Below are 25,815 nucleotides of genomic sequence, written 5' to 3'. Positions count from 1 at the left end.
ACTGGTGGATTTTACCGAAATGTTTGTAATTATTACTGAAATACCACTAAATTTTACCGAAAAATCTGTTATTTCTACCGAAAACTCGGTAGCTTTTACCGGAATGTCGTCTATATTTACCGAAAACTGATTTTTTTTCGGTAATTATTACCGAAAACCGTTAAAACGTTCGGTAATTTCAGCTTATGATGCTCAGTGCATTACGCGAGATTATCGGAGTCTCCAGAAAACACTTAAAGCGAAATATTTCAATTCTGATGGACTTAATAATGATATTTTAAAATTATAAAAATTTCAAAGGTATCTTAAAATTAATGATTATAAAAAACAGTCATCTGTGCTCGTCAGAATAAACAAATTTCGTTTCAAGTGTTATCTGGAGACACTGATCATCTCGCGTTATGCGCTGTGCATCATAGGCTGAAATTACTGAACGTTTTACTATTTCCGGTTATGATAACCTAAAATTTAACGGCTTTGGTCAATATTCAATAAAAAATGGCTTTGGCTACCAAGTTATGAAATATAGACCTAAAAAAGAAGAATATTTTGAGTTGAGGTGGAACAACTAAACTCATGGAAATGATTATGAATTAACACTTACATTCATTTACGACGACCAAATCAATTCATAAATCAAAGCTGTTAATAAATTGTAATTTCAAAATTCCATTTATTAATAAATTACTTGAACATTGTCATGGGAATCATCTGTTTCAATTCCTGGTTCTGCTGCCAATAGGCCCCAATCACATTCTGGACAATCCTTACCAGATACTTGGCGTAGAGTTTAGGCCACAATTTGTTCTGTACCAGCGTTACGTTGCGGAACACCTGAACCGTGAATTGTTGCCCGTAGCGCCCGTTCGATGCATTGCGACAGATCAAACTGTTTGATCAGCCGGAAAGATACGTCTATGTAGCTAAGCTCCTGGTTGATTTTCGTTGGCCAAGAAGTGTCAAGTATCTGAAAAATACACAATTTTGTTAAAGAAAGGGTTGAAACGTGGATTATGAAATTTTGATCTACCTCAATTTGGTGTATTCAGGCAAACGATAACTGTCGATTTCTGAGACCAAACCAGCAGTCATTTACGGTATTTTGTAGAGGAGTCTGCGTAAGAATTATCTGTCTTCTGCCAAATCCAAGTTCCTGTAAGAGAAAAATAATCTCATTCGAGTATCATTGTATTCCCGAAAAGACTGCTAATCAATGATTTCTAGCGTCCATAGTCATCTTTGAACTGTAGAATTGACTCACTTAACGTTTTGTCCTTATCTAACTAGGTAGTTAGACAAAATTGTAAAATTTACAAACACAGAAAACGAGAAAAACGACTCATTACAAAACGAATAAAAAAGAATTCACAGACAATAGTCTTAAAATTTTCAGATAAACATCTTTACGAAAATACAAAGGTTAAACAAAAATTAACTTGTAAGCTTTTTTACATGAATACAATTTACCTTAACAAATGCTGCATTTATGTATCAGTGGATGTGGTAGCTTTATCCGGGCTTGATTGTATGGCACACAATCCATGGAACGAATTTTTTTCCGAAACAGTCGAGCCACACTAACATGTCACTTGAATTCGTCTTTGACCTGGTAACGAAATTTCAAATTTATTAAAATGACAATAATTGAAATAAGAATTAAAAATAATTCTCACCAGAAAATTCTGCAGTTCATTCCACTTATCATCGAGCGGGGTGGTTCCGTTCAACGTTTTCATGTCCATACTATCGACAAACTTTTGCAACCATTCGAACTCTTGTGGAACTACTTGAGAGTGGACTGATCCTCAAAGGGTTCAGACACCGGTTGATCCCGGATTTTGACTAAACGAGGCTTCGGTTAAAATCGATCCAGCAGCGGGATCAACCTGTGGCACGCTTTTCTTTAAGCTTGCAACCGGGATGTTGGTGCCGGGTTGCCGAGATTCATTGCGACCACTTCTGAGACAGATTAAACTTTGGTAGAGGTGAGGACCTCACTTATGAATTTTGATCATCGTCGCGAATGTTGGTCTTCGAGCTCTGAGTCTGTGGGGTTGGAGTAAAATCGATACCCAATAGAAGATTCAGGTTGCTGTTTGATGAGTCTAGTGCGATGGGGGATGATGAAGATGAAGCTGCTGATGTTGCTGATGGAGTGGATGAAAACGATTTTGGTCATTATTTGAATTGGCGCTGGAATGAAGCCAATCAAAGTTCCGATCCCGCCAGGCGTAGGATGAAGTTCAACACCACTTGATGATGATGACGATGGTTTGTTTATGCTGGTTATGGAGGTGGTGGGACAGATTGGCAAGAACTGCTCGAATAAGGAATGGATTTTTGTTCCGGTCTTTCACCGGCTCCTGCGTTGCTATTGAAAAATTATGGATGTGAGCAATTTGAATGTAGGGATTGTCTGAATGTGGAATATGTGGTTATGCAAGGAATATTTAAAGGAGGTAGTGCCGAGGCAGCCTTGCTTTAGTATTAGTACCGCCTGTGACGTCACTGTTGCCAATAATCTGCACACTCATCTGGCGCAACCCCTTATAGTGTAGTTTTGACCCGTTATCGGAAAAGACTGGGTTAACTCCTTTTTCATGTAAAGTCCTTGTACCCCTTATAGTGTACACAGCATGTACGTCAAAGCAGAGGTGAAAATTAGTAATGTAAGCATGTAAAATCTACACATTATTTTGGAAGCCCGCTCTGCGATGTCAGCCCTTTGATGTTAGCCCTTAAAATGTCAGAAGTATGGAAAGAAAATAATAAAAACAAATCAGTTAGTTTTGAATTTCTGTATTTGGCAAGGAATCATTTTCATGCTCCTGTTATAGAATAGGAAAATATTCAATCAACTCAATCTATTGAACTGATCTTTCAGCATTAACCGATTATTGAATCGTCGAACGAGATCGGTTACGGCAGAAAGAGTTCTATATTCTGAATGACAAGTTAAAAAACTACCCTTTATTTAGTAAGCCAGCTTTTCTAAATAATGTGTAAAATTGACTCGAAGAAACGACACTTTTTTTGACAGATCTTGGCTGTTCGCAATAATGGGTCAATTTTACAAGTTCAAGGTGTTGCGCCAAATGAGTGTGTGTGAATTTATATGGAAATTTTTCCTTTTTTATTAGCAATTACAAAAATTTGAAGATGTTGAAATCAGTTAGGTTTGAATCGTTGATAAAATAAAATAACCGAAAATAGTATTTTTTCGAATCCAACCACAATCTTTTATTTGAATTTAGTAAACTAAAGTTGCAATGGTTTTATTGGGGTTAATTGTTCTAAATTAGAAATTCATATGGTACACCATGTTAGATTCAAATCATGACGATGAGGTGCACTGCCATAAACTACCTATCAGACCTTTTGAAATGGGAAAATTATTATTTTTGCTCGTTTCACATAGAGCATGACTGTGCATTCAATAACAAATTCAAGAATTATACACACTGCAGTCTATTAAACACAAAAAAACCTCATAGCACAATCAACTAGTAACCTTACAACATAATCCGAATCAAATTGGATTTTAATTTAGTTCTTTAATGTGTTTAACTTTGAAATTTTGGGTTCTACCAGTATAAACCTTCGACAGCTTGGCAACAGTGACGTCACGAAAAAAATCCAATATGGCTCTCGGCACTACCTTCTTTCAATATTCCTTGGTGGTTATGAGTAAAATAACAAAAAATGACAATTTAAAACACGTCAATTCTTGACACTGAACGTAAATATTATGCAGAAAAAGTCATGAAAATAAGTTTGAGTCTTCTTTTTTATTCTAAATTAAAATTTGTTTACCAGTTTATTTACCTTACTCATCAATGGTGTTTCCTCTACGTCAAATAATTTACTCGTGCACGAAACACAACTGAAACAATTAAAAAAACTTCCACTTGCGTACATTGCGCTTTTTTTGCTCGCAACTGCTGAACGGCTGTTAGATACAAGAACGAAACGAAAATAAAATGGCAGTGAAACGTTTCCTATTTGTATTTGCCTATTTTACAGCGCAAGCGGGATGCCAATAAGACTTTGTGGTATTAAGAGAGAGAGACAGCTGCGCTCAAAGCTGCCAGAAAAAGACACTTGAAATTTGACGTCTGTTTTGACAGTGACAATGATTTACAGATATCGGTGTTTTTTTTACCGAAAATTTACTGCGAAGCAATTTTTTTACATAAAAATAAACGAACTCCGGTAAATTAAAAACTGATTTACCGAACTCGGTAAAAACAATACGTCAAATTGATCAATTACCGAAATTTTTCGAATTACAGACCAGGTTCTGTAAAATAAATTACCGAACTCGGTAATTTTCGTTTACTGTGTATGTTCCTAATGCGCAGAATGAAATGCACCGGAGTGAACTGATGTTAAAGCTGCAAGAAATTGAATGCAGGAAGTTAGGAGACTTTCAATTACAGTTTTCTAATAAGTTTTTTGAAGATTGTGTATCCGTAAAGTTGTTGGGATTTGCTTAGGAATCTCTTCGAAACTATATATATATATATTTTTTTTGTAAATTCTTTATTTGAAACGGCTCATACCTTTAGGCTTTAAGGAGCCAAACTCATTTTGTTTGATAACAATTGTGTGCTTATATCTAGTTCACTTTTTTAAGAAAAGATAGAAGATAGATAGGGAAATGTGAAAATAAAAAGAATTATAGACGAAGATCAATAGCTTTTAGGAAAAGATATATTTCGAACATGTAGTCCAAATCTATCACAGCCAGCACATCTCTCACTAGAACATAGGGTGGTTTTCCTCGGGCCCTTAGGGAGTCTATTAAATTCGTTCTAGCGACAAGATGGACCTCGCACGACCAAACAATATGCTCGATGTCATGGTAACCTTGGCCGCAACCACATAGATTGCTGCCAGCAATATCAAAACGATAGAGTACCGCGTCTAAGGAACAATGATTGGACATGAGACGGGAAAATATACGAATAAAATCCCGACTCAAGTTCAATCTATTGAACCATGGTTTAAGGCTTACCTTTGGGATAATCGAGTGGAACCACCGACCCTTCTCATCCTCGTCCCATTTGCGCTGCCAGTTGACAAGAGAGTTTCTTCGCACCAAATAGTAAAATTCGCTGAAGACGATTTCACGTTGATACGTGTCGCCTTCCATCGCTCCCACCTTTGCCAGAGAGTCTGCCTTCTCAACTACTATATATTTTGTTGACAAAAAAAAAAGAAAATCTTTATTTGCGTTCTCTATCGTGTTCGCGTGTTAATCGTTCAGTCCCAACTGTACAGACTGTTCCGACGTATAGAAGCAGCAGCCACAAAATCGCCCCAGCTGGGGGAACTACGCGAAGCTTCTCTCGGTTCACCCGCTCACTTGCATTCGTTGACTAACTGATACTGAATGATATTAAACCAAATGAAGCAGCGCGCAGTTCCCCCAGCTGGGGCGATTTTGTGGCCCGCTGGAACTGCTTCTGTATGTCGGAATAGTGTGCACTGCACACCAATGAAACAAGTTAATTCGACCAGATCCGGCGAAGAATGTGATCGGTCAACAAATATTGGGTAAGCGAGATGCAGGAAAAAGCATCTGCAAGTAACATATAGCAAGTGTAAGAAATAGTGAAAGAAAGTGTCACATAAGGTTCAAAGATCCAAGGCTTGAATTGGCCCTTTTTCATAATTTGCAATACTTTACTAAGCGTAAAACATGTTTTTAAGACTTTTTAATTAAATTCAATGTTTGTCTTACAAGTACGGAATGGTATATTGTTTTTATTTGGGTGCGCAGAATATGGGACATATGCGCAGAATTAGGAACAAATAGAAAATAGTGCGCAGAATAAGGGCAACTTGCATTTTTTCCAAATGTTGTAAATAATCCACATTTTTGCTCCGAAATTGAGCTCTCATTTTTTTTGCCGTTAAATTTGCTACTTAACCCAACTGTACACACAAAACTTTCGAGGCTCCACTTAGCAAAAATTAGCTGTTACTTTCCGTTAGCAAAAAAAATTTTTTACTGTTGAGTTAGCACTTTTTAATTTTGCCTTGCAATTAGCTCAAATTGAGTAAAAATCACCCATTTGCTACTAGTTTTAGCATTTCAAGTAGCTTGGACTCGAACTTTTAGTCTGTACTCAAACCCCGGCTGTTTTTTCAGTTTGTTTTTCGGATGTCATTTGTTCGGTCGGTCGCAATTTGGAGCGCGGAAAAGTAATTTTTGAATATTTAAATTTATTTATTTTAATTCCTTTTTCTACGAGGGTGCTTTTTATCAAGAAAGGAGATAGCATCGATTTGTTGAGGACTCGCCAGTCTACAAAGGCTCCTGATCTGCTGGAAAGACGGTGATTCTGTTTGATGATCCTGGGGCGTTCATCCCAACAAGATCGTGTGTTCCGGTCAACAAGTAGGAAAAACCGCAATCCGGATTGGGAGCTCCTCCAGATTCAAATAGTAATGAGGCCTGTCGAAAGGCCGAAAATTAAAAAAAATCTGCTTCTGGTATTAACCTACCGGCAGTTCCGTCGCCACCGTTGGAGTAGAAAATTTTTCAGATTTTGCTCGTTAAGGTAAACAGGTATTTTTCAATTGAATGAAATTTTTTATAAAATTTTAAACAAAATTTTCCGTTTCAGCAAAATGAGAAAAAAGTTTACCCAACAGGCAAAGGGAAACTGACTTCTCATAACAGCAGCTGACATTGTCATAACAGCAGCTGACATTCTGTGGAAAGTAGCTCGAATTTGTCAGACATGATGCTTCAGGTGGACAACATGGAAGCTTCCTACCGGGAGCTCGATTTGTTTAAACGTTTTTGGTCGGAACAAACCGGCTCCGATGGAACCAGTGCACCAACCCCAACCGCAATGCGAAACTACTGGCGGAAAGATCCATAGTACTATCACAGTCAAAACATTTTTGCGGAAATAAGCGCCACCAAGTACAGGGTAAGTGGTGTATAAAGAGACGTCAATTTTGCAATTTCATTCGATCAAAATTCGTCCCTTAAAACACAAATTGAATTAGTTTGAAAGAATAGATCTTTTTTTAGGTTTTTGATTATATTCGAGATACATCGACTGCCGATTGCAATTCCACGGATTCGAAACCAAAACCCCCAGCCATCGGCGAAAGCAAGCATAACATTCTATTGGAAAATCTGCTGGTAAGTGGTCTAATTTTAAACAATACAAGAACTAGGTGAGTTGATTTTAACTAGAATAATAAAAAAGTATATACAGAACAGGGGAGCTTTTTCCACTGTTATTTTCACAAATAAAAAAAAAAATGAACGATATTTTTTAGCCACCATTTGGATTATCGGGAAAACGAAAATTGATAAAAATCTTATAAAATTTATTCAATCCCATTCAATTTTTAATATGTATAGTGGAACATGCTAAGAAATTAAATCTGAAGTTCCGTTCTATGGAATATGATTTTCTTACGCTTTATTTTGAAAATTTAAACTTCAGGGTATTATTATGATTTATTTATCTAAATCAACTACTTTTATTTTGAAATATGATGTTTTGAAAGGTTGCCCAATGGACAACATATAATAATGAGGTCGTGCTGCAAATTTTATTAATAATAATTATTTCAAACCTGATGGGGATTTTTAACTGAAATCCTCATAATCAGAAATTAAGTCGTCAGAAACAGATCTCCAGAACATCCGAAAAATGGAAGAAAATATCTTAATCATTATCTTAAATCTTGATTTTGGATCTAAATATGTTATCTGATAATGTTTTAGCACTGGTTTTAGTATATCGAAACTTAAATCAAAGCTGTTTACACACAAAACTTTCGGGGCTCCACTTAGCAAAATTTCGCTGTTACTTCCCGTTAGCAAAAATATTTTTTTACTGTTGAGTTAGCAAAAAGCTAAATTTACTTGATTTTAGTAATAAAAAAGGTCATTTTACTTGATTTTAGTAAAACGAAGGTTTTTCAGCCGCTTTGTTCACAGACACCAGCCGCCGCGCCAGTAGGGAGAAAAATAAAAAGCTGTCGCGATTAAGTGCGGTTCCGGATGTTCGTTGCTGATAGTTCTTGTGGTGGCAAAATCCACAACGAAATGGTAGCTGAATCGACACCGGATGCTTACAGGGTAAGGTCTGATCTTAAAGTGTTAAGATTCTATAATTTCTCGATTTCTAATTTGTGTGTTTGTTTTTTTTTCCTACCAGGATAAAACTGCAACATGAAGCGCGCCACAGGCCGGTAATGAAGAAGGACCACAACTGGAAATTCAACAAGCTGCATCCGGCAAACACCCCGGTGCTTTCTTTGACGAAGGTGGCATGGCTCGCCAGTAGGTGCGTTCCCAGAATAGGAAAAGTGTGAAAAAAATATAAAATTGTGAAAAATAAATTATAAGTGAATGAAATTTGTGTATTTTATTCAATATTCAAACATTCCCCTGATTCACCAGAGAAAAAATAAAGAAACATGAAATTACGGATCCGGGCAATCTTTTTCTCCGGTTTTTGCTAGAAATTTGAGTAAAAACTGCGGCGGCTAATTTTTGTACTCGTTTGCTAAAATTTTAGTTAAAAAATATTGCTAAATTGATTGCTAAGTTTCTAGCTGGTCAAATTTGAGCAAAATTTTGCTAAATTCCGGCCTCGAAAATTTTGTGTGTAGAAATGTCTTAAACAAATTACAAAGATGTTAATTGAAACTATTTTTCACTTCTTATTCCCAGCTTTCATCACCGACCAATAACATGGATTTTTTGTCCCGGAAAAAATCTACAGGCAAGCAACTCAATGATTCGGCCTTATGTGTTGGGCAGTGCTGGATATTACTAAAAAAAACCTCTCCAAATGACCGGTAAAAGAGCAATTTTTTACTCAAGGCCCGAATTTTCGGAAGCTATGGCGCGGAGTTAGTCCGTTGAAAATAAATTTATTACAAAATGCAACACTTCTTTTTATTTTTAAAGAAATACCCAAAAACTAACGAAAAAATTGAAAATTTACTGAAAATGTAGTAATTCTTTGAAAAAAATTTTTTTGCTAAAATTTTAGTAAACAATGATTTTTTTACCAAACAATTAGTAAAAAAAATAGTCCGGACACTTATGGGTATTTTGCTAAAATTTTAGTAAAAAAAATTTGCTAAATTGATTGCTAAGTTTTTAGCTGGTCAAATTTGAGCAAAATTTTGCTAATTTTCGGCCTCGGAAATTTTGTGTGTACACACAAAATTTTCGAGGCCGAAAATTAGCAAAATTTTGCTCAAATTTGACCAGCTAGAAACTTAGCAATCATTTTAGCAAATTTTTCGAACTAAAATTTTAGCAAACAAGAGAAAAATTTAGCCGCCGCAGTTTTTGCTCACTTCTTTTAGCAAAAAACCGGTAGAAAAGATCCTATTGGATTTGAAATTCAATATTTATTCTTTTTCCAGGAAATTTGGGGGAAATATCTGCTTATAAAATAGAATACAAAATTTTTTTCACATAATTTATTTGACACTTTTTTCAAATTTCAATTAACACTTCATGTACTTAAAAAACAAATCCGCACTTGTCCGCGGTAACTGACCATCCGCCAAGCGGAAAACCGATGCGGCCAGATCGGTTTCCTTTTCGTCGATCATCCTGATGGCAATGATGTCTGTTGTCGCCGGCAGCAGCAACCTGTAGAAAAAAACAAAGAATTTTTGAAATTTAAAACCGGATTTTCATTGGCCAAATCTGCTATTACCTGTCCGTTCCCGGTGTGAATTTATTCACCATCTCCATCACATGCAGCAAAGTTGACCTGGCTTCCATTCCGTCGTTGTCAGCCTAGTCTCCGCAGGTTCTGCCAGCATCTAATTTACTCAACCGCACTGATTCGCGTCGAACTATTTTTTTCTCGAAACCGGCGGCTGCTGTCTGAACGAAGCGGCTAGCTAGGCTGCTTTTTTACCAAAATCAAGCAAAATAATAACTTTGCTATCGCGTTAGTAAAACAACTCTTTTTGCTAATCGAAAGTAACACAGTATTTTTGCTAAGTGGAGCCTCGAAAGTTTTGTGTGTACACACAAAACATTCGGGGCTCCACTTAGCAAAAATTTGCTGTTACTTTCCGTTAGCAAAAATATTTTTTTACTTTTGAGTTAGCAAAAAGCTAAATTTACTTGATTTTAGTAATCAGAAAATTTATCTTGCTCGATTTTAGTAAAACGAAGGTTTTCTGGCCGCCATATTTCTAGATAGCAGCCGCTGCCGGTAGAGACAAAACACAAACCGACGTGATTCAGTGCCGTTCCGGAAATTCGATACTGGCGGTACTTTTGGTGGCTAATTTCACGAAAAAATGGTAGCCAAATCGATAGTGGATGCGTACAGGTAAGAGTCGATCAAAAAGTGTAAATTTTTTCCGATTTTTTAATTTATTTTTTTCTATTAGGTTGCTGCTGTTGGTTCCGGATTTTTATTGCAACAGTCCGAAAATGAAAAGGTACCACAGCTGGAATTTTCAATGCGGTGCGTCCGGCACAACCTCGGTGTCGATCGCTTGGCATTTCGCGTTCCCAGGATCGGAACTAAATAAGTTCCATTCAACGAAAAGTGTTAAATGAAGTCTCAAAATAAAGTGAAAATAAATTGAAAGTGAACTTATTTTTGTATTCTATTTAATTATCGAACAATCCCTCCGAAATTGCAAAGAAAAACAATAAATAATGAAATTTCAGGTCCGGGGCGATCTTTTCCTCCGGTTTTTGCTAGAAAAGTGAGCAAAATTGCGGCGGCTAAATTCTTCTCTCGTTTGCTAAAAATTAAGTTCAAAAAAATTGCTAAATTGATTGCTAGGATTTTAGCTGGTCAAATTTGAGCAAAATTTTGCTAATTTTCGGCCTCGAAAGTTTTGTGTGTACACACAAAATTTTCGAGGCCGGAAATTAGCAAAATTTTGCTCAAATTTGACCAGCTAGAAACTTAGCAATCAATTTAGCAATATTTTTTAACTAAAATTTTAGCAAACGAGTACAAAAGTTAGCCGCCGCAGTTTTTACTCAAATTTCTAGCAAAAACCGGAGAAAAAGATTGCCCGGATCCGTAATTTCATGTTTCTTTATTTTTTCTCTGGAGAATCAGGGGAATGTTTGAATATTGAATAAAATACACAAATTTCATTCACTTATAATTTATTTTTCACATTTTTTATATTTTTTTCACATTTTTCCTATTCTGGGAACGCACCTACTGGCGAGCGAAATGCCATGCCACCTTCGTCAAAGAAAGCACCGGGGTGTTTGCCGGATGCAGCTTGTTGAATTTCCAGTTGTGGTCCTTCTTCATTACCGGCCTGTGGCGCGCTTCATGTTGCGGTTTTATCCTGGTAGAAAAAAAAAACAAACACAAAAATTAGAAATTGAGAAATTATAGAATCTGAACACTTTAAGATCAGACCTTACCCTGTAAGCATCCGGTGTCGATTCAGCTACCATTTCGTTGTGGATTTTGCCACCACAAGAACTATCAGCAACGAACATCCGGAACCGCACTTAATCGCGACAGCTTTTTATTTTTCTCCCTACTGGCGCGGCGGCTGGTGTCTGTGAACAAAGCGGCTGAAAAACCTTCGTTTTACTAAAATCAAGTAAAATGACTTTTTTTATTACTAAAATCAAGTAAATTTAGCTTTTTGCTAACTCAACAGTAAAAAAAATATTTTTGCTAACGGGAAGTAACAGCGAAATTTTGCTAAGTGGAGCCCCGAAAGTTTTGTGTGTACATGAAATTTTGAGGAAATTCATTGAAAGGTAAATTTTTTATAACTTAAAACATTTGAAAAATCCTTAACTGCGCAGAATTAGGGCCGTTCACGGTACAAGGTTTTGATACATTTTGATGTAATATTTCGACTTTTAAAAATTATACGTAAAGAAGCTTAAAACAAAAACTAGGATGGTTTTTGTTTCTTACTCAAATGAACTTAATAAATAGGACATATTTCTGCTTTTGTGAAGGTTTTATAATGACTATATAGTGGAATAAGAAAGTGTTTTTGTATGCCCCCATCATGTTTGTATTGTTTGTATGATTTTTATCACTGAACCTTCAAATCTAAGCTCTGAATAGCATCTTAAGAGAGAATTGAAGATCTAAAAACAGATTTGATAAAGTTTTTCTCATGGATGAACTACCTCCATAGTATGGCAACCCTAACTTTTCTTTTATTCCATAAAATTATAATATACATAGATTTTTATAAAACTTCAGCTTTGTCATACGGAAGTTATTACTTTCTAGCAGTTTCAATGAAGTTATACGGAAATATTGCCCAAAAAACCAGAAATTTTGTTCAAAACATAAATAGGCGCATTTAGCCCGCACGGTTTGAGGTTCGGCATTTTAGACAACACTTACAATAAAATCATTTTCTTGGAAACAGAAGAAAATTTTAACATGAAAATTACTCCAATGTATAGAAAATAGATGCCTGCACACGTGCATTTAGTTTTTGTACACATATTCGATGTGATATTTGATTAAATCAGTGTTCTGCTTAGTAGGCGCATATAGCCCGCTCCTCCTCTACTCACGTTTGCACCGACGTCCAACACCGCGATCTTCACGGTTGGTCTCTCAAGAACTCCAGTTGCAGTCTGCACCAGTGCACGACGAACCTGTCCATCCTTGGACCGGATTGCATGTACCACCCGACCTTTCGGCCAGCAGTTCCTTGGCAGTGTCTCGTCCACGATGATAACGATGTCTCCTTCCTCAATCGGCTTGGCACGGTTAAACCATTTTGTCCTTCGTGTGAGTGTGGGCAGGTATTCCTCTACCCAACGCCGCCAGAACCGGTTGGCGTAGACCTGCGACATTCTCCAGGTGTGCTTCAGAGCGTAGCTGCTGTCGTCATATGCGATCGGGGGCTTTGAACCGACCCGATCAAAAGGTGATTCGGAGTAAGCGCTTGCGATAGCTCGTCGTCTAGCGGTAGTTCGGTTAGTGGTCGAGAATTAACGGTAAGCTCGATCTCCGTAAGCGTGTTCCGTAATATCTCGTCTGTGGGTGTGCGGGTGAGTTGTAGGTGCTTGAGGGATTTCTTCACGGACTGAACTAGGCGTTCCCAGGCTCCGCCGAAGTGTGGTGACGCCGGAGGGTTGAACGTCCATTTCGTGTCAGTGGTGACGAAGTGTTCCATCAACTTGTCCTGGTTCACTTGCTGCAGGGCTTCCTTCACACAAAATTTTCGAGGCCGAAAATTAGCAAAATTTTGCTCAAATTTGACCAGCTAAAAACTTAGCAATCATTTTAGCAAATTTTTCGAGCTGAAATTTTAGCAATCGAAAGAAAAAATTAGCCGCCGCAATTTTTGCTCACTTTTTTTAGCAAAAACCGGTAGAAAAGATCTTATTGGATTTGAAATTCAATATTTTTTATTTTTTCGTTGGAAATTCGGGAAAAATATCTGTTTATAAAATAGAAAACCAAATGTTTTTTGCACTTTTTTATTTGACAATTTATTTTTCAAATTTCACTACACTTTCTGCACTTGAGAAACAAAACAGCACTTGACCGCAGTAACCGACCATTCGCCGAGCGGAAAACTGATGAGGCCAGATCGGCTTACTTCTTGTCGGTCATCCTGATGGCAGCAGCAACCTGTAGAAAAAAAACAATGAATTTTTCAAATTCAAATCCGGACTTTCCATTGGCGAAATCGGTTCTTACCTGTCTGCTCCCGGTGTCCATCTTCATCCAATTGTCCATCACATGCAGCGATGTCGACCTGGCTTCCATTCCGTCGATGCAGCCCAATCTTCGCAGGTTTCGCCAGCATCTAATTTGCTCAAAAGCACTGATTCGCTTCGAACTATTTTTTTTTATCTCGAAGCCGGCGGCTGCTGTCTAAACGAAGCGGCTAGCTAGGCTGTTTTTTTACTAAAACCAAGCAAAATAATTATTTTGCTATCGCGTTAGTAAAACAACTCTTTTTGCTAATCGAAAGTAACACAGTATTTTTGCTAAGTGGAGCCTCGAAAGTTTTGTGTGTTCAGTTCGCGGCTGGCTCCGATGAAGTTGGTGCCTCGATCGCTGATGATCTGAACCGGGGCACCTCTCCTGGCGATGAAGTTTCGTATGGCGAGAATGCATGAGTCGGTGGTGAGGCTGTGTGCGACTTCGAGGTGTACTGCTCGCACAGTTAGACAGGTTATGAGTACATCCCATCGTTTCTCGGTCCTCCTACCGATAACTACGTGCATCGGTCCGAAGTAGTCGATACCAACGTAGGAAAATGGACGGCAAAATGGCTGTAGGCGTCCAACCGATAGGCCAGACATCTCGGGGGCTTCTGGTTTCGCTCGAAGAATCTTGCAGTGCTGGCATCGGTCACGGACACGGTTATAGACCGATTTCAATGCCGGAACGTAGAATCTGCGGCGGATTTCGTTGAGCGTTGACTGGTGATTCATGTGGCAGAACTTTTGATGAACGCTGGCTATGATAAGGTCCGTAACCAGATGTCGCTTCGGAAGCAGTATCGGATGCTTCGTGCATTCCTCCACATGCGCACATTCGTCGATCCGACCATTCATTCGCAGCAAACCATCTTCGGCTAGGAACGGACTCAGCTTGTACAGCGAGCTACGCTTCGGCAACACGTTCTTCCACGACACCGGCTTCGGCTTCTGCAGCAGAGCTTTCTCCTCGGCGAACTCAGCATCTTGCACCGATATGAGGATGAACATCTCCGCTTTTCTCAGCTCCTCTTGCGTTAGCGGTCCAGTAATGATGGGCTCCTTCGACCGCCCCCGACGTAGATTCGACGGAAATCGTTGAATGAAGGCAACGTGTCGCAGAAGACGGTTCCATCTCGAAAAATCTTCCCACCGGAATAGAGCGCGTTCGACGGAATGGTGCTGCACATGCGCCCGTATCTCCTCTGCGGTATGATCGAACTTGGATTCGATGACTGGCCATCCCTCTTTCGGTCCCCACAGGAACTCCGGAGCACGGAACCAGCGACTGCTAGGAGAAAGATCCGGGAGATTCTGCCACTTTGTTGCATCGTCAGCGACGTTCAGCTTCGTCGGAATCCAGTTCCATTCCGATGATTCCGTCAACTCCAACATTTCACTGATCCGTATCGCAACAAACTGATGATATTTCCGGTGATCGGAATTCAGCCAACTGAGGACGTTGCGTGAATCCGTCCAGAAGAATCTTTGCGTAGGCTTCAGCTTGTGCGTCTCCATGGCGTCGTTCGCTAGACGGGCACCGATGACTGCTGCCTGTAGTTCTAGTCTGGGAATCGACACGAATCGCAGTGGAGCTACTCTAGTCTTCGCACGGATGAGCGCACACTCAACCTCTCCATCCTCTTCGAACCGCAGATAGGCGACTGCAGCAAAGCCGTTCTTCGACGCATCCACAAACACATGCAGCTGAATCGAATTCCGCTCGCTTATGCTCGTCTTCGATCGGTAACACCTTGGCACGCTGACCGATTCCACTTGCGGGAGGACGCGCAACCAGGTCTGCCATTTCTCGAACTGCTCACTTTTGATGGACTCGTCCCAGCCTACAACACTTCGCCAAATCTCCTGCAACAGTATCTTCAGGAACATTAAGAAGTGCGCCAGTAGTCCCAGCGGATCGTAGATGGTCATCAGCGTGCTTAAGATCTGCCTTTTCGTTGGAACGATGTCACCTTGCAGCAGCTCGGCGTTGACTCTCGGAGGAATTTTGTAGGTAAACGTATCAGTCGCTGTACACCACCACATGCCAAGAACCTTCTCCGTCGCCATCTCGCCCGAAAGATTCAAACTCTTCTCTCCGGGACTCGCATCCAACTCCTGCAGCACTCGATTCGAATTTGATAGCCAGTTCCGGATCTCAAAGCCCGCTTCCGCGTGGACGTGCCGGACATCTTTCGCCAACTTTATCGCCTCTTCTTCCGTCTCTACGCTTGACAGCATATCGTCGACGTAGTGCTCCTTCACGATTGCTTCTACCGCTCGTGGAAACTCATCCTGGAACCGCTCCGCGTTGTAGTTCTTCACGTACTGCGCAGTACTTGGTGAACACGTCGCTCCGAAGGTCATCACTTTCGTAACGTAGACGTCTGGGCTGCGATCTTGCTCGTCGTCCCGCCATAGGAATCTCAAACACTGTTGATCGAGCCAGTTCATCGAGATCTGCAGAAACATCTCCCGAATGTCACCGGTGATGGCTATACGGAACTCCCGGAAACTTTGTAGAACGAAGACCAAAGAGGTGAGATGATCAGGTCCCGTTAATAGAAATGAATTCAGGCAGAGTCCTAAGGGAACATCCATAAATGACGTAGCTTTTTTTACGAGTTTTTATACCCCCCCTCCCCCCTCGTAGCGTTTCGTCACAAAGTCATAGACCCCCCCTAGGTAATAACGTAGCTTTAATGAACCCCCCCCCCCATTTAAAAAAAATGTTTTTTAATTTTTACTTTTACTATCAGCATTTTACAAGAATAATACTATAAATAACAAAAAAGGGAAAGAAGTTATAAATGGAAGTTTAAAAAAGCATATCAATCAGTCAAAAATAATTAAGCTACCTTTCAACAAACAGTAGGGGAGAATGAGGATACTTGATCCCTGGGGATACTTGATTCCTTAGCTATATCTCGAAGCTGGAATGTCTTACAAAGATCAAATGTTCTAGAAAAATGTGCCAAAATGAGCAAAATAACAATGCTTGTAGTTAAAAATTTTTTAACAAAATAATTGTTTGAGTAATTGAACCTTGTTTGAAAAATTTCACAAAATGTAACTTGAAGATCTTTTTTCATCACTTTAAAATGTTCCTCACATGGGAAAATTATGAAAAAAATATTTATTCCAATATATCAATCGTTCGAACGTAAAATGAACTTCATAATGCCATATTTTCAAAGTAATGGAAAACACGCAACTTTTTTCAGAAAAAGTTTTCTAAAAAGATGATTATGGGTACAATTGATCCCCTAGAGTTGGGTACAAATGATCCCCCTTCCAAACGGCATAGTCTTCTTCTGAATTGATCGTTATGATTGCTGAGCACGAAATTACTAATATTTATCCAAAAACTAATATTTATCATACAATTGTCCGAAGAAAAGAGCAAAAATTATTAATTTTCTCTTAATTATAAAAAATAGCGCCTTGAGGTATGCAATCTTATTAGCGTTAATACAGTGTTATAGAATTTTCTTCTTATGTCTGCTATGAATTGTGAAATGAGAACAAACAAGACCAAAATAGTCGATTAACATTCTATCTTGGGGTTTTGTTTCATTCTTAAACAAGGATTAGGGCTTCCTGAATAAAAGACCAAGTCTCCTTCAGTAGGGGATCAAGTCTCCCCTAACTTCAGAAAAATTGCAATTATTTTACTCCCACGAAAATGCTTCTAGTTCATCAACCGGTTCAAGTATCGTTCAAATTTTTGGAGCATAGAAACTTGAAGTTACAAGCTGTCAGAAAATGTCAAAGACGGCGAGTTGCTGAATTTTTCCAAAAAGATATGGTGAAAATAAGAAAAGGGGATCAAGTATCCCCACTCTCCCCTATAGCTAGTATTTAAGTATTCAATCAGTTGCGTCGGTCCAAATTATCTCCATTCGGGATTCCAATGACAGCGTTGGGCAGCTTTCCTCCATCGTCTGTTCGGCTGGAATAATTGCATCTGCGATGTCAGCTGCTTCCACTCACTCTTGTGAATTTTGCTATGCTTCTTTTGGAGAACATTTGAAGCAAAATATAAATTGCATTTCTTGCATGTACGCTCCTTGATATGTTTGAAAACAGTCGGGCAGTAGGAGCCAAAAGCTACATGTTCAGACTAGATTGAATAAGGTATAATTTTGCTCAATTTTGATTTTTTTTCGATATTTCATTAAAGCTAAAGCTTTACTTGAACCCCTACCCCCCCTCTCGTCACACATCGTCATACGAATTCAAACTCCCCCTCTCCCCCTCAAATGCTACGTCATTTATGGATGTTCCCTAAGACTTTAGCTGCTGCGTCCCAAACCAAGCGCATCTTTTTCGGTTTATTTGGGTTGACAACCGGAAAGATTGGGAGATACCAAACCCGATCGAATTTCTCGGCTAACTGGTTCTTCGTCAGCTTCTCGATGTACCCGGCTCGTTCGTAATCCCGAATCTTCTCCTTCACCGCTTCAGCCAACGCCGGGTCCCGCTGCATTCGCTTCTCCAAACAGATCAGCCGTCTCATCGCCATCGGTTTGCTGTCCGGCAGTCGAACATCGTCACACCGCCAAAGCAGTCCGGTTTCCATTCGCTTGCCCTTCACACGCGTCAACGATTTCAGCAACTGCTCCGCTCGCTCGTCGTCCTTCGATAAGAGAGGTTTAACGGAACTCATTACTCCCGTGCTGTCTAGGGACATTTACGTTTTCACCATGTTGTGAAGATCCGCGTCACTTTGCTCGCAGCACGGACACACGTGAATACTGTGGTGCGCTGTGAAGTTCGTCGTTGGATGAGATGTCGTAGAGCATGGTCCGAACACTATCCATCCTAGGCGTGTTCTAGCGGCAATCGGTTCGTCTTTGCCACCTTCCCTGCTGTCCAACGCCTGACCCAAACGGCAGTTATCTATACCGATAAGTATCCGCGGCCGAACGTTGTGATAAGAATCCGCTGATACGCCGTCCAAGTGCTCATACTCGGATGCTAGCTTTGCCATCTTCAACGTCTGCTGCGGTAGCGACAGATTCTCCACCGTGTGGACTTTCGACAGTCGGTATTTCTCTCCACCGCGCGTTCCGGAAATGTCCAGAGGTAACATCACGGACTTCATCTCCTGTCGTTGATGATCTCCCGTCCAGCCTAGGCACAACGGATACGACTCTCCGTCCAGCTCCAACTCGTCTAGTAAGCTGTGCTCCATCAGCGTTGCCGATGAGCCTTCGTCCAAAAATGCGACAGTGCGAACGAGCTTGCCTCGTCCGTGTAGGATGACTGGAACGTAGCGGAAGAGAATCTTGCTGGCGTAACTGACGTGAGTGTTGCACTGTTCGACAGATGTTTCTGCCGCGCCCTGGGAATTCACCGTTGAGGAATTTTCTGCTCGCTGGTATCTGGAATCATCATGTAGCAGCTCATGATGCATGTATGAACAGCCGTTTCTTCCGCAAGCTTGCTTCACTGCGCACGCTCCGAAATGCTTCGCCAGACACTTCCGGCACAACTTGTTCTGCTTCTGCGCTGCCCATCTTGCCCCGATATCCAGGTCTTGAAACTTCCTGCATGATCCCACACTGCTACATCCTCCTTGGCAAATGACACACTGTTTCGACGCTGCTGGTTTCGTTGTATTTCTGGGGTACGTCGTAGAGGCCGTCGATCCTGCCGCCGCTTGACTGGAGCTGGATTGGAGGTGAACATGAACTTCCTCCTTCCGTATGCGCTTCTCAGGCCTGTTAGCGTACGCACTGATCGTTGATGGAATCGTTACCACGCACGCCGCTTCCACGAGTATCTCCAACCATTTGCTGAAGTCATCGAGTGTCACCGCCTATAACGTTGAACGATGTTTCGCCCAGTCGAGCTTCACGGTTGATGGTAGTCTTTCGACGAGCTCTTGAAGAAGTGTCACGTTGCACAAGTGCTCGTTTAGTCCACTTGCCACGATCGTCGCACACATGTTCTGGACTGCAATACCGAAATCGATCAGAGTTCCTAACTTCTCCGTCTTCGGCGATGGCATTTCCCGAATCTTGCAGACTAGCGAGTGGAAGATAACTTCCGGCCGCCCGTACAGCGTTTTCAACGTCCTAATGACACCTGCAAGTCCCGCTGGATGCAGTAACCGGCTTCGAACGGTCTCGAGGGCTCTCCCCTTCAGGCTACGCTGGAGTCGAAGAAGGTTTTCTTCGTCGCTGAAACCGCACATCCTGGTACTGCTTTCGTACGTCGAAATAAAAAGAGGCCACTCTTCCGGATTGCCCGAAAACGTAGGCAGCTCTTTCGTCACTGCGTGCCGCGCGGCCAGTTGACTTCGGCTGAGCTCGTTGGGATCGGAATCGGATATGTTGGATCGACTTCTGTTGATTTCCATCGCCCGAATTCGCTCCTCAAGAGTCTTCGTTTGCTGATCCTGCTTCTTCGACATCTCCGCGAGCTGCTTTTCCATTTTCTCCATCGCCATTTTCACTTCATTCGATGACCGGTTGTTCGTTCCTCCTACAGTCGTCGAATTTGCAGACGGTGGAGCGGTCGGAATGCTCAACTCCTCGCGAATTTCTCTCTCTCTGGCTTCCATACGACGATCAAACTGGATCTTGAGATCCGTCACCACAGACTCCAACTGACGATCCTTTTCTGTAAGCAGCGCCTGGTACGTACGCTGCTGTTCTTCAAACTTTGCCTGCATCTGGTCCAACTTCTTCTGGAATTCGCTGAGTTGTTTAGCTTGCTCTTGTTCGCCCGTCAATTTTGGATCCGTTCCATTTCCTGCAGGATTGATGTTGACCGATGAGATTTGATCTGTCCGTTTTGCCACGCACGCTGAACAACTCCAATCTACCTCCTCGATGTCTTCATTCACACCCACGCACTTGAAATGGAACCACGATCCACAATCGTCGCAGCTAACCATCCGACTATCGTCCGGATCCCGGCACATACCACAACTCACACTTGGCTTCTTTGGCGCCATAATTCCAGCTTCCCCGATCACCATAAACGAATTTTTTAAAATGTTGCAAGATGCAACGAAAAGATAGACGGTTTTCCGATTTTATAACGTGTATTACAACTAGCGTTAAAAAATTCCTATCGAGAGAAATTATAATTATAAAGTGATATAAGTATTTCGTTATTTTTTTGTTGTGCATATTGTTGTTGTTTTTTACATGAATATTTTTTTGTAAATATTGATTATTTTAACTGTAGATATGATAGACTTACGTTTAGTGTCCCTTCAGTGTATCGTTACAGGATCGGATGTGGGAATACTGTAACAAGTTTTTAGGTTAGGTTTTTGGTTAACACTTTTTGTACTTCACCTTTGTTACCTGTTTCTTGTGTGTTTGGTACTTATTTTTTATATTAGACGCTTAAGGCACTCTTTTCTTTTTGTTTCCAGAACAGCAGCTGTAGCACAAATATCAAATTTTAATCTTATCTAGTCTAAACTGTGATTGCATATATCAAGCATTGCATGTATTTACTAACCTACGCTTACTATCCGTACTATTAGTTTGTAAGGATTACCACCGTACTACTAGATGTAAGATTCACAATAACCGCAATAGGCTTCACTTATTGCAAACTAGAACGTACTATTAGTTTTATTATATTATAAGTAGTAATAATTATCAAATTCTCGGCGAACACGTTTCTTCAGTTCACTCTTTTTCTATCCGCTTTCACTGACGTTTCGTGCGGACAAGGTGTGATACAGCGGTACCTACCGTCGCTGTGGTTGAGTGTGTTGGTGCGGCGCGACCCAGTGCGAAAAAACGGTATAACACATGGTTGCGACACTTTGTATGATATCAATACTGATGATATGAAATCGTTTGGTACATCTTTGTACCTGAAAATAATCATATTTTCGTAGGTGACGGAAAGAATTAAAGAAACATAAGCTATAAAAGGACGAAAGAACATAAGCCGTAAATATCATGAATTTTTCGAAAAAGATACAACGGCTCACCGGCAGAACTCGAACCTGCAATCTCCGCTTCAGTAAAACGGCACGTTAGCCAATTTCACCACGGTGAACGTGATGAAACCGGCGAACCCGAGCAATCGAGCTCTGCCGATCAACTGCTGGACCTTCTATCGAAAACACAATGTATATCCCGCATGTGATCTTTCCCGCTTTTGATCTCTCTTGTTTCTCTAACCCCAACCATCGACACGGGATTTAAGCCGAGCGAGCACATGATATTTACGGCTTATGTTCTTTCGTTCTTTGATAGCTTATGTTTCTTTAACACGTTCGTCGCCACGTCACCCATATTCGGCAGACGGGTGTATTTCCTGGGGGGCCCCGTCACATCAAAAAGCAGGTGACGCTCTCTTACTGGAGTTTACCGCTCAGCTTCGCCACACGTTTCAAATACGGGAGTTCTCCCTCTTTGCTTTCTCTCTCTGAAAATTTCTTTGGGCCCGGCTAGCAAAACACGTGTTAACACGTTCGTCGCCACGCTCATTTTGGTAGTTTTGCTAGCCGGGCCCAAAGAAATTTTCAGAGAGAGAAAGCAAAGAGGGAGAACTCCCATATATGAAACGTGTGGCGAAGCTGAGCGGTAAACTCAAGTAAGAGAGCGTCACCTGCTTTTTGATGTGACGGGCCCCCCCAGGAAATACACCCGTCTGCCGAATATGGGTGACGTGGCGACGAACGTGTTAATTCTTTCCGTCACTTACGAAAATGTGACTTTGTATGATATTAAAGTGAAAGAGTTGAACATATTAACATAATTTATATTTTCATAACAAATAACAAAGTAAAGGGGAATACCATCAAGTCACCATTCACCGCCCAAAATCACACTTTTGTTTGTATTTTGAAAAAACTGGGATGTTTTCTCCAAAAATAAGACCTGTGTTCTGTGTCGGCATCATTGTTCGACCATTTCATTGAAAAAACATCACTTAATTATGCTAACTATAGCCAGGAATAAAATGTTTGGTTTTTGGTTTCCGGTCAAATTGTTGAATTCGACGCCTGTTAGCGAACTAAGCTTTACTGTACTTCTAGGGCAAAGAGGATTTTTATTTACTAGATAGTACCTATTTGACCTAAAATCGACTTGAAATGATAGTTTTATTTTCGTAGAACAGATTTGCATCGGGAAATTTTCGATTCTTTCAATAGTTGTTGTTTCTTGAAGCGTTTAGTGATGGGCGGTAATTGATGTATAAAAAAAAGTGTGGGTTCCTAATGACCGGTCACGCACAATTTCTTTTTTTTTAACGCAAGTATTGTGTCAAATGTGTAAATTGTAAGAAGCATTTATTTGGATTATGTTAGAAAATGAAGTTTTTTCGCTGAAAGCAACAGGTTACTTGAGGCTGTTTGCCGGGAATCATCATTTTGTCAGTCAATGCACTTTGTTAAAATTTGTACAAAATTTGCGGGAAAAATTTCTCAAAATGTATTCTCTCAAGTTCCAAAATATGGTTTTGGCAGCTCGCTACATGGAAAATACTAAAAAGAACAGTTTCCGTGTTGTTAGATAGTTTTTCCTTGAGAAAACATTATCGATACCCGAAAAAGTTAAGTGGGCGGTAATAGCACTGATAAGCTGATATAACTCTGAACCACATTTCCATCAACCAAAGGTTCGTGTCTTAACTGCTTAGTAAGTGAATAATCCACTGGTTGTGCTGGGGCGCTAGCATTCAAAAATTACTCCACGTGTTCTAATGACACGTAGAAAAATATATAGAAATTTTATTATTTACCATGCATTTTTAGCCTGCTTCAATTTTTCTGCGTGCAAAAGTATAAGTTGCTATGGTGTTCAATTTTTGTTATGTTTTCCTCCCAGTGAAAAAGGTCCCGATGGTTGAAATGTACTAGATTCATTGAGCTTTGAATTTGAGGACCACAATTTGAAACGTGCCTACATATGAAAACAATTTTCCATATTAAGAAAAAACTATTACAATTAAAAGGATATTAAAATTTAAAAAAAAAATTTCACAATATAAAAGAATAAAAGTTTAATAGTTTTTAAGAATTAATTTAAGCAAATGAATAAAAGTTAAAGATATAAAGACTTTCAAAGAGAAAATGTTCTTTGTCTTATCGAGGAAACATTCCCAGTTCTTTAAAAAAGATCTTCTGGTGAACGATTTAGTCTTGGCACTTTATTAGAGAATATACTTTTTAGATCATATGATTGCCGAAATTGCCAGAAGATCATAAACTCTCCTTCAATAAGAATGGAATTGATCCGATACATTGAAACTAAAATTTAAACTAACTGAGTTACATAACTCTCCATAAAAAATATTTTCAAATTGTCAAATGAAAATTGAATGATTTGCGAAAAATCGAAATTTAGCTATTGGTATTATTACCTGATCGGGAAACGAAGCTTAGGGAATGATGAGCTAGTTGGCGCCAGGAGCTCTGGGCGATGAAAATTTTTCTCCTACGCAGGGGGAATTATATCAGCTTATCAGTGGTAATAGGGCCAGTGGAACACCCCTAAGTTTAGTTAATTATTATGAAAAGCGTACATTTTTCGCATTCCACTAAATTTTTTTAATGAAACTAGAGTAGTTTTGAGATGCATTTCAAAAGAAAGCGAATAAAAATCTGCCGTCGATTTTTTGTTATACATGTTTGAAGTTGAAAAACCGCTTAACTGGGCGGTAGATGGTGACATGATGGTACATGTTCGTAAAATTTTCAAGCTTTCTCATGACAATTTCCCAGAATCAGCTTATTCTTTCCAAAATCCAGAAGTATTTTATTCTCATACTTCTGGATTTTGGAAAGGATAAGCTAATTCTGGGGAATATTCATGAGAAAGCTTGAAAATTTTCTATGATCTCATATCGAATAAGGTTATGTGCTACCGCCCTGTCAGGTTCATGTTAGTTTTTGAGCTTGTTTCCAAACCGTGAACTTCCATAAACACAAGAAAGCATAACATCGCAGTGACCCAATAGAGCCTAGGGTACGGGGTTAAACAGTAAGAATTAGGTAGAAATTGTTAAAAAATAAATCCTGGAAAAAATCGGGCCTTTTTCCTCGATATCAGGGCAATCGGACCAGGCATTCTCAATTTTTCTTTGAAAATCTGGGCAAGACCGATTAAAACCAGGAAATCTGGAATACTAATGAGGTAACTGTATTCAGATACATTAAAATTATCATTTTCAATCAAATAAATTAGATAAGATTGATGTGGTTTTCTCAAAATTTCTTTGTAAGGCGTCAAAGTTGTAAATATATTGGCGAAATGGTTGTTAAATTTTGCAAACTTCAACTGATCAATTTCCGAAGAAGGCAATTTAAGAGTTTTTACAATATAAAATTTGATGAGAGTTACGTTGTTTGATAACAAAACAGAGGCTGTCTCAAAACTTTTTTGTATATGATAAACTTTGATTTTCCTGTTAGCTCAACTCTTTGGTTTGATTCATTCAAAAACATACACACGTTTTAAAAATAAATAAATTGATTTAAGTTTTTGTTGTTAAAAAAACAGTTAATCTTTGCAATCACGGTGTATAATAAATTTAATCTTGATATCTATGCGGTAGTGAACCTTCATATAAGAGAAGCGACATCTGATCCCTCTTAAAATAAAATATGTGGCAACATCGCCGAAATCTTGGACAAAAAAAATCCCCAGCACTGTTTTCTGGCTCAATGTTCAAGCTCTAAAGTGAACGCTCCTTCAATCCAACAAAACAACATTGAACTCGATGCCCGAAGGATCGCGATAAACGGTATGAATGACTAGAATTTCGTTAATTAGTTAGTTTTCTAACTAGAAACACGATTCACCAAAGCATTGAAATAAATTGCACCTAATCATAAATTCATGTGACCAGCCAAAAAAATTATCTGTTTGAACTATAACAACAATCACAATACCTTCCTTGGTTGAGTTTTCAATAAGAAAGGTAAAAGCTCTGGGACAAAATGCTTGGATCGATTGGAATCGATTTTGACAGTTCTTTAGCTCGATTGGAATTTTGTGTTTCAGATGTCACTTCTCTTATATACAGGTTCACTACTATGCGGATACTTCAAAAACAGTAGAAAGCAAAAAAATTGTAATTTCAGCGCAGTGAGCTAAAGAGCCGCAGCTTTACATCAAAAGAGCCGCATG

At 39.6% G+C, this 25,815-nt stretch overlaps 1 protein-coding gene and 2 long non-coding RNA genes across 3 annotated transcripts; all 3 read right to left on the bottom strand.

Annotated features, from left to right (window-relative positions):
- Nucleotides 1-708: 708 nt before the first annotated feature.
- On the bottom strand, nt 709-2,519 carry LOC129756890 (uncharacterized). The gene is made up of 4 exons (XR_008739559.1): nt 1,674-2,519; nt 1,468-1,606; nt 1,031-1,153; nt 709-967 (listed from the first exon to the last, which is right to left on the bottom strand). It is a non-coding gene; the product is annotated as an uncharacterized LOC129756890 (long non-coding RNA).
- Nucleotides 2,520-11,132: 8,613 nt separating this feature from the next.
- Nucleotides 11,133-11,666, bottom strand: LOC129757797 (uncharacterized). The gene is made up of 2 exons (XR_008739807.1): nt 11,420-11,666; nt 11,133-11,340 (listed from the first exon to the last, which is right to left on the bottom strand). It is a non-coding gene; the product is annotated as an uncharacterized LOC129757797 (long non-coding RNA).
- A 2,344-nt stretch (nt 11,667-14,010) lies between these two features.
- Nucleotides 14,011-18,365, bottom strand: LOC129752962 (uncharacterized). Its single transcript, XM_055748753.1, has 3 exons — nt 18,067-18,365; nt 14,216-16,211; nt 14,011-14,148 (listed from the first exon to the last, which is right to left on the bottom strand). Exons 1-3 carry the CDS (start codon nt 18,363-18,365, stop codon nt 14,011-14,013), a joined length of 2,433 nt encoding a protein of 810 aa, XP_055604728.1.
- Nucleotides 18,366-25,815: the final 7,450 nt, after the last annotated feature.

This window comes from Uranotaenia lowii, chromosome 3 (assembly GCF_029784155.1).
Source record: "Uranotaenia lowii strain MFRU-FL chromosome 3, ASM2978415v1, whole genome shotgun sequence".
Classification (NCBI taxonomy): Eukaryota; Metazoa; Arthropoda; class Insecta; order Diptera; family Culicidae; genus Uranotaenia; species Uranotaenia lowii.
Note: the sequence above shows the minus strand (reverse complement) of the source record. Positions and strands in the feature narration are given on the sequence as shown.

Coding starts and splice junctions, on each gene's coding strand:
- LOC129752962 (XM_055748753.1), bottom strand. CDS start 18,365: ATGAGTTCCGTTAAACCTCTCTTATCGAAGGACGACGAGCGAGCGGAG. Junction 16,212..18,066: donor GAGAAATTCGATCGGGTTTG/GTATCTCCCAAT, acceptor CGTTCTACAAAG/TTTCCGGGAGTTCCGTATAG. Junction 14,149..14,215: donor ACTACTTCGGACCGATGCAC/GTAGTTATCGGT, acceptor CTGTGCGAGCAG/TACACCTCGAAGTCGCACAC.